This window comes from Oryctolagus cuniculus, chromosome 4, assembly GCF_964237555.1.
Source record: "Oryctolagus cuniculus chromosome 4, mOryCun1.1, whole genome shotgun sequence".
In the NCBI taxonomy this organism is placed as follows: Eukaryota; Metazoa; Chordata; class Mammalia; order Lagomorpha; family Leporidae; genus Oryctolagus; species Oryctolagus cuniculus.
The window spans coordinates 155,167,939-155,177,392 of NC_091435.1; the positions used below are offsets into that span (position 1 = coordinate 155,167,939).

A 9,454-nucleotide genomic window follows, 5' to 3' on the forward strand; every position below is an offset into this window, starting at 1 on the left:
TTAAGTGTGATCCACGCATTTTGGAATTGAGGCTTGGCAGGTAATGAAATTGACAACCTGTTGTGAAAATTTCAAAACTCATTGAATCTTTCTCAGATTAAATGTGAGGCTGACAGGCATAGAAAGGCAAATACTCATCTGGAGAAGCTGAAAACTTTGATGTCATAGATAAAACATAGTAGAATAGTGGTTATTCAAAGCACAGAATGGTAAAAAATGGGGAGATGGAGGTTAGACAGGTACTAATACATAGTTACATAGGAGGAATAAGTTCTAGTGCTGTACAGCACAGTAGGGTGACTGCAGTCACAACTTATATATTTTATGAAGAAATAGAAGAAAGGAGTTTGAAGGTTCTCAACACAAAGAAACAATAAATATTTAAGGAATGAGAATGGCTAATTACCCAGATTTGATCATTACACATTATAGACATGTATCAAATTATCACATTGTGCCCCATAAACATGTACAATTGTTACACATCAACTAAAATGTTTCTTCATGAAAGTAATAGAGAAATCAATATGAGGCTGACAAACATCTTTTTGTCTCTGGAAGTTTTAGATCTGCTGAAAAGCCTGCACAAATATTTGGCCCAGTCTCTCAAGTTCCATGCCAGTATTCAGCAGAAATAGTTTTGGCTTGGCAATTTCAGGGCAGGTGCTAACAGTTGGTTTCCTGAACCATGGAAATACCTCCTTCTGGTCTCCTTTAAATGCCTGATTTCTGAACAGTGCTACCTCCCAGTGGACCTGCCATGGAGAATTAGTTTCAAATTGGCTTCACAGGAAGTGGACTGAATTAAATTCCTGGATAAATTAGGTATGTGTACTTAAATATTGAAGAAAGTCTACCAAAACAGAAATATTGGCTTTTATAAAACTGAAATTGAATTCCTCAACATCCTCAATCTACTCCTTTGTAAAAATGTGTCTATTTATTTGAAAGTCAGAGTTACAGAAAGGGGGTTCACTCCCCAGATGTCTGCAATGGCCAGGACTGGACCATGTCGAAGCCAGGAGCCAGAAACTTCATCCAGGTAGGTGGAAGGGGCCCAAATACTTGGGCCGTCTTCCACTGCTTGTCCCAGGCCATTATCATGGAGCTGGATTAGAAGTGGAGCAGCTGGGACATGAACTGGTACCCATATGGGATGCTGGCATCACAGGTAGCAACTTTACCCACTGTGCCACAACGCCAGCCCCAACTCACTTCTTTTCTTCCTCAATGATGATATTTGGCCAATAGGTTTAGCTCCCTCTGTTTGGAATTTAGTGGTTCTTCATAGCAAAATCAAGTCATAAGGAAGTTCTATAGAAAATGCAAAATGTTGAGGGCGGGCATTGTGGTAGTGAGTTAAGCCAATGCTTGCAACTCTGGAATCCCATATAGGAGTGCTTGTTCAAGTTCCAGCTACTCTATGCTACCCAGCTTCCAGCTAATGTGCCTGCGAAGGCAGCAGAAGATGGTCCAGGTGGGCTCCTGCCATCCATGTAGAGACCACGCTGGGGTTCTGGAATCCAAGCTGCAGCCTCACCCAGGCCTGGCTGTTGGAGCCATTTGAGGAAAGAACCAGAAGATGGAATCATTCTCTCCCTCTTCCTCGCCCCCTCCCCTTCCTTTTCCCTCTCTTCCTCTCCTCCTCAAATAAATACGTAAGTCTTAAAAAGAAAATACAATGTCATTGCAATGGAGGCAAAACATTACAACATTGAATTTGTATTATGAATTTGACCAAAGATTAGATGTGTGCGTGTGCCCTGATTTCTGATACACAAGTTTTCCTCACTTTGAGGAATACAGATTTAGGAAAAGCTATAGTTAAGTCAAATTTAGTCTTCTGGTGGCCTTCTATGTTCAAAAATTTGATGTGGTTGCTAGAAAAATAAATCCTCCACAGCATGCCCGTGTGATTTCTTGTTTACTGCCTTCACCATCACTAAAGATCACTTTATCTCTGGATGTGTATAAAGCATAGAGCTCAACTGGAAAATGACAGAAAGGAGAAGTACTGTGTGCTTGGTGTCCACACTAGACAGGTAGTGGCGCTGTGTGGGCTGGAACACTTTACATACAGTAACTGCCACTCCACACGGTTTCAAAGGGGCAAGTGACACAACTGTCCACTCAGAGGAAGCAAAAAGTACCACCAGTGTTTAAGAGAGGATGGATCCATGCCTCCAGTTCCATGCATAAACTCTAGAATCACTCATTAAGTATCCCAGCCTACATATATCTCTGCAGGTTCCATTGAAAGGAGCATGGCTTTATTGTGTCAGCCCTGATGCTTACTCTACCCATTCACCACTTGTTCTTGGTTGGATTTGGAGTTGGAGCAGCCTTTCAGGCCTTCTCATGAAGATGTCTCACCTCCTTACTTCCTGCCCTGAAATCTGTTCGATCCCATGCACCTCTAACGACAGCCTTTTGCTTTGCTTCATCCACACAGGTAACGACACTGACTCAGGAAGTCTCCCAGCTAGGTAAAGATATGAAGAGTGTGATGCAGCTTCTGGAAAATGTTCTGTCACCTCAGCAACCCTCCCAACTTTGCTCTCTACATACCACCGCTGTGTGTCCCTCCAGGGAGAGCTTGCAGACAAGAATGAGTTGGAGCACACACCAGCCTTGCCTGCATTTGCAAACGGCTGGGGCTGCTTATACCCAAGCACAACTGTGTGGCAGTAATGTCACCTCAGACATTTGGGGTGTGGATCCTTCTTCTTTGGGGAGCAGCCCCCAAAGAACTGGAGCTCGTGAGCAACACCCTGCAGACAGTGAACTTTGTCATTCTCCAAATATTGATTATTCACCTTCCCACTACCAAGTTGTCCAAGAAGGTCATTTGCAATTTTTAAGGTGCATCTCTCCACATTCAGATACTACACTGACACCTCTGCAGTCCATTTCGGCGACCCTCTCATCCTCTGTCTGTTCCTCCTCAGAGACATCTTTGCACCTGGTTCTCCCAAGCAGATCAGAGGAAGGTAGCTTCATTCAGGGAGCTGTGAGTTCACTCAGTCTGGAAAACTTGCCAGGATCTTGGGACCGAGAAAGAATGGCATCAGTCTCTACCAAACCCTTGGAGAACTTTCCCCTGGAAGTCGTTACAAGCACAGCAGAAACGAAAGATAATAAAGCCATAAATGTATGATAGCAGCACACATGATGACACAGCTGCCAATTTCAAACGCACCACTGCATGACAGCTTTAGTTTGCCTTTTTTTTCTTGCCTCTGATAGGCATTGAAGACTGAGTCAAGTTGGGAACTCTGCAGAAGAGTGCATAAGGGGCCAGGGAAAGGCACAACCACCCCCATACTGTAGCAAACAATTTGTAGATCCTAGAAGCATAATAGAAGCATATTTATGTACACATATTAACTTACTGGTCTGTTTGACAGACTCTGGTAAAGTTCCAAAGACCTTGAGGGTCTGAGCAGCTAGAAGTCCCGGACAATTTGTGCATTCGTTTTGTCCTAGGTGGCTTTTGTGAATTGCAACAAAGGTTTTTCTTGAGTGCCGGCTTGTCATTCTTGAACAATATCCACAGCACTGTTGGCCTCAGGAGTGCGCAGCGCCTGCAGATCTGTTTTTCTTTTGAAGAAGGCAAAGGGACAATTATCACGGCATGTCATCTCTCAGACAATCAGTCCAATAGCGCTGGTGACCAGTGGTTAGCTATTCGCACGTTATTTGCCATGTAAATGAAAATGTCTTTATTTATCAAAAAAAGAGAGGCTATTTTTATATCCTTGGTATGAAATATGTATTTAAAATATTTAAAATATTTATAAAGAAATGAATGTTTTCTTTTCATTTTGGAAAAAAAGCTTGCTGTTTTAACAAGAAATGCACTATTGCTATGTATATAGTAGATCAAAGATTATTTATTATTAAGAGGATGTAGTTTCAAAAGGAACCCCTCTTTTATCTGCATGCAGTTTGCAACTAATGTATCCTCATCCTTCTGGAATACAAAAGAAAACTTAGTCATATTTCATTAATGAAATAAAAACATGGCTACGGGCCAACTACTTGAGATTTGGCATGGTGGTAAAGAGGGTTCCTGCTAGTCCCTGCTGACTCACAACAACCACCTGAATTAATGTTGCCACCAGTGTGCCAGCAGAAGTGTCTTTCCTCTGATTTTCACATCTTGTTGCTTAAGCTGTGGACTGTAAGATCACACCTCCATTGAGCCACTTTGAGCACAAAACTTGGGTGTATCTTTCCCCAGTGCTTTGTTTTTAGGAGAGACTATGACCAGCAAGCATTCCCAAATGGAGCCAAGACTTCGAGCTGCGATGCTAGCAGCAGGTTTATTAGCTCACCGTGGATCAGAACTCTACCCTTTTTCTTCAGTGTTGCCCTCCACACTGGAAGCTATGCAATGCAGTTGCTTTCATTCATGTTTGACGAAAAAAATTCCCAGAGATCACACAGCTAGGAGGCCAGCACAGTATGGAATCCACAGGGCTCCCCATATCTCACACTCATATGCCAATTCAGAAGCTGGCCTTGGGAACAATTTTTTAATGTGTTTTTTTATTTGAAAGGTAGAATTACAGAGGGAGACAGAGGGTAAGACAGAGAGGGAGATCTTTCATATGCTGGCTCACTCCCTAAAAGGATACAACAGCTAGGGCTGGGTGGGACCAAAGCCTGGAGCTTCTTCTGGGTCTCCCAGGTGGGTGCAGGGGCCCAAACACTGGGGTCAACTTCCGCTGCTTTCCCAAGCACATTAGCAGGGAGTTGGATTGGAAGTGGAACAGCCAGAAATTGAACTGGGGTCCATACAGAATGCCGGTGCTGCTGGCGTTGGCTTAACCTGCTACACCACAGCACCAGCCCCTTGGAAATGGCTTAAACATCTTCATTTGAATTTTGATTTTATATTTGAGAATATTTAGAGCCCAATTGTTCTAGACTTTCCTACAGAACCTACTGAGTTCACATTCTGAAGTCCTCCTGTGTTTATTTCCCACCACAAAGAATAAGCATCGTATCACTAAAAACATAAAAAAAAAAAAAAAACTTTTGATATTGTGCAAATCTTGCACCCTAAAACTAGCTAGATCAGCAAGGAGAAGAGCCACTGTATAGACATAATGAGACAGATTCCTACAGCCTCAGCCCCTACTCCTTCCACATTGCAAAAACCCAGTTCTCCCTTCTTTCAAGGGGAAACTGAGGCAAAGGCATATTTCTAGCTTTTGCATACTCATCTCCATTCCCTCTGTTGCTCATGGTAGCCTGTGTAGTATGGCACACACCATTTCCAAGGAATGAATGGAGGTTGGTGCATGCATGCCCATCTGGCAAACCCTTACTATGATTACAGACGCTAATCACAGCAACTAGCATTCTGTTTTTTGAGTACAACAAGTCTGCACCAACAGATGGTTAAAAATGAATATATGTTATGTTTCCTCATATAATCATCCAACAGTGCTACTGGAATTACTTGTTATTATGAACCCTATTTTACAAATAAATAAAAAGGACACACATTTTTGAAACTTACCCAGTTACATTATTTTTTATTTACTTAATGACAGTTACAAAGAGAAAGAAACAGTGGCTTTCTCTGGATGGTAGTGGGCACAGGAACCAACTTCCTGATGTGTGGAGCTGCAGATGGACAAGAGTGAGTGGGCACATGGGAAATAGGTAAATGCCCACCAGAACAAGCCTCACCTTATTCTTTACCTACGGTCTCCCTCATCTGACAAGCAGGAAACCCAGAGCGATATATTTTTATCTTATTTTGTTTATGCAGATTGTATATTATTCTAATAAATGAGATCTCCGAGTTTTCCTAGGTATTTGATTTTCTAAGCATTACTGCTATGCAGATCTCAGAGGTTTCTCATCAGGAATACATTTTTGCAACCTTACACTTCCCTCCATGATCCAACGTGTATTGAAAAAGCAAAACAGGGGTCCAGAAGGAACCAAAGCAGCTGTTTTCTGGGTCAAATATATTTTCTTAAAGGTAATCTCAAGAACAAAGTCTTCTTTGTAATTCTAAGGGAGACAACCAGACATTAGCTGAGACTTTATATTAATTCAGTATGAGGCCAAATCTCTGTTCATTAACACTATTTACAAATAGAATCTTGTTTATCCCCTGTAGATCAAGTGTTCTCTCAACATCTGAATGACTGACAGGAATTTTCTACAGAAGGACTCTGCACTAGGTATAAGGTTGTCAGAATGCCTGCATCAGAATCATGGGGCTGTACATTTAAAGGGAAAAATCCACCATTTAATAAACTCCTTGGGCCACCTGCATTGATGGTGAAATATTGGTCTAAAATCTGTAGAAGTACAATGTGAGTCCTAGTCAGTTTATATATAAAGGGGCTTTAATAAGTGCTATTAAATAAAGTTCCAAGTTTATAACTGTGAAACAGAGAAGTTTAATTAACCCCTAAATCACGCAGCTTTTAGACTTGAGTGCAAATAATGTATTTCTGGAAGATCTTAAGAGAGTGGCGCCAACCACTAAGCCATGGGCTGTGATGCAAATGATTCTAGGGCAGATGGTCCAGGAAACAAAGAACCCACACAGTCATCCCCCACCTAATGAGGAGTTGTTCCCGCTGGAAGAAGGAGCAGCTGGATTCAAGCCCTTCAGTCAGGCAAGTGTCTGTAATACTATTTCTGTCCAGCTTGTAATATATCAATGATTTCTTTTCATCAAAGTGATTGGCACTATTCTCCCAGGTACATTGAACAGGCATTCATTACTTCATCTACAAAGGGCCGCGTGCCTACTATGTGTCACGTACCAATGATACCTCTCGGTTTTTGGTGCGTCTCTGTTTTCTTGTTCCGTTTGCATTTTCTAGAGGAAGAAAAATTAAGATGCCTTCTGAAGTCTCATAAACTGGTCAGCTTCTTCTGCTCAGGAAGAAATCATTTCAATATCAAAAACAACACAGCTATTTTGTTAGAGGATTACAATTGTGATAGACGGCTGCTATATGGAGTGAAACCAGTGAGGGCAACATCATGATTTTATCCTGAACACTGAAGATAGCCTGCTCCAAATACTTCTTGCTAAGGCTGCATCTTCATGAAGTCTGAAGTGTATTTTCTAAGGCCATCCTTTTAAAACACTGCTTTTACTGTTGCAGAAGGATTTCCATTGCCTGCTGCCTTCAATTTCAAAGGCAAAGGCTCTCAGTGAGGGGGATTCTGAGAAAGGGCAGGAAATGGGAGGGGGACACTGTAGTGCTTGCTTCCTCCCACGTTTGCCTCGTTCTGTGCTCTCAGATAGGTTATTTACCCCTGAACCTCTGTATCTTCATCTAGAGACAAAGGCTTAACATAGATCTAATCTGCAGGGTCTATGTGGAGGCACAGGATTGGACATATAAGGAATGCTAAGCAAATGTCAGCTCATCTCCTCTGGACGTCCACCCTATCCTTGCCTTCCTTCCTCTCCTCTCATTCCCCTCCCTCTCCCTCCTCATTCCTGCCTGTCCTGTCCCTCAGCTCCTCTTCCACAGTCTCTCTCTGCCTCTCTTTTTCTCTATTCTCTCCTCTGTTTCCATCTTCTCTCCCTTCTGCCTTCTACCTGCCTCTCCTTACTCCTCTCAGTGTTGCAGGCTAACTTTTGGAAATGCGACACCCCCACCCCTTCCTGTGGCATTTCTTGGCAGAGGCCACAACCCCACACTCAGGATCCATTGCTGACAGTGCGTTCATCATAGAGTTAACTGGTGCATTAGCACTGTTAGCACTGTTAGCACCACCTTTAAAAAAATGTTCTCTGGCAGTGCCGCGGCTCACTAGGCTAATCCTCCACCTGCAGCAAAGGTATTCCGGGTTCTAGTCCTGGTTGCTCCTCTTCCAGTCCAGCTCTCTGCTGTGGCCTGGGAAGGCAGTGGAGGATGGCCCAAGTGCTTGGGCCCTGCACCCACATAGGAGACCAGGAGGAAGCATCTGGCTCCTGGGTTTGGATTGGCGTAGCTCCAGCTGTAGCGGCCATTTGAGGGGTGAACCAAGGGAAGGAGGGCCTTTCTCTCTGTCTCTCTCTTTCATGGTCTAACTCTGCCTGTCAAAAAAAAAATGTTCTCTGCTCCCAGCTACCCTAACCCCAATCCATGTGAGTTCCAGGTTTATCTGAATTTAATAATTAAAGCTTTATTTTAAACTTTTTACAGTTACAGAAAAATCCAGGAAGCTTAATGACTGCCATGAACGTATTCCAAAAATACATGCCATTTTCCCTAAAAAAAGTATCTTCATGGGAATTTTCTGTTGCTTCAGATATCACACTCATTTGGACGGCATACCCACCACCCAGGCTCAGGCACACCTGAACACTGAACTGAAAGCCTCAAAACTTCCCCCAAAGCAAATGGCCTGGTCCTCTCGTCCAGAGCTGATGCCTTCCAGGCTTCCCCTTGACATCAATCATAGCGAGCGATTGGGTCCCAGCAGAGAGGATACGTGAAATGTCACTCCCTGCAGCTTGCGTCCTGAAAGAACCGGTTCCTTGGGTTGTGTCCCTTAACAGAGCCCTGAATAAAAGAAAAGTGCACAAATGATGTAAGAACAGCCCCGTGAGGCAGAGGCCGCACACCCCCACCTGAGATTAAATAATTAAATAAGCAATGTGTTCCAGAAAAAAAAAATGGGTGAGCAGAAGGTGTTCTAAGGACAAAATTGTGCTTTCTCAGACTGTTTCCTCTTGCCTAGATTTTCGCCCTGGGGAGATAAGAAGCTGGAAGTGGTGTGGAATCTGTAGTTGAAGCTAAGCCTTTTTTTTTTTTTCTGGGTTATTGTTTTTTTCCTTACAGTTAGCTTGACAAAAATAGAGTGTTTATCTGTGATATATTTAATTACAACAAAGAATAAAATGGGAAGAAGTGAGACTTTGAAATGTGTGCCTTTAATTTTTGCAAAAACTCATTATTTTGAATACTCAGAAAGGACAATTTTGGTTTAAGAATTCCCTCCAGGGTAGAGTACGCTGTCTCTTTGGCACTCTAGCTTTCAAGGGTAAATTTATGTTCTTACCAGTGCTGAGATCCCTGAACTCTGGCTGGCAGCTTTATTCTGCAGTATGCTTTATTTGCCCTGGAGGAGTATCATTTCTGAACTCAGCATGTGGATTGGCACAAAATGTTGCCAAGGAAAAGGCTCATACTCAGCTCACTTCTGAGGGACACAGAGCCTTCCAAGAGACTGCAGATCAAGGCTCTGAGCACTGTTGGGGTCCCTTTGCTATGACTGTCAGTGATGACCAGGCACCTACAGGTTGAAACAGTTTCCTGAAAGTTGCCATGGTAACCTGTTGCTCAAAATTAGTCACACAAGCTCCTCCTGCTGTAACACTGTAGCCTATGGAATAAACATCAGATTATTACTTTTGCCTTCTGAGACCCAAAAGGTATGTGAGCCCCCCACCCGCCCTGCCCCGGGATCACTTTGT

General features: G+C 43.0%; 1 protein-coding gene across 1 annotated transcript in view; it reads left to right on the forward strand.

Moving 5' to 3' along the window:
• Nucleotides 1–5,751, forward strand: part of KCNH8 (potassium voltage-gated channel subfamily H member 8) — a 451,930-nt gene extending 446,179 nt beyond the window's left edge. The window contains exon 16 of the mRNA XM_002716200.5: nt 2,453–5,751. Coding sequence (XP_002716246.1) covers nt 2,453–3,157 — 705 coding nt within the window. The 3' untranslated portion in view covers nt 3,158–5,751. The remainder of the gene's footprint in view (nt 1–2,452) is intronic.
• Nucleotides 5,752–9,454: the final 3,703 nt, after the last annotated feature.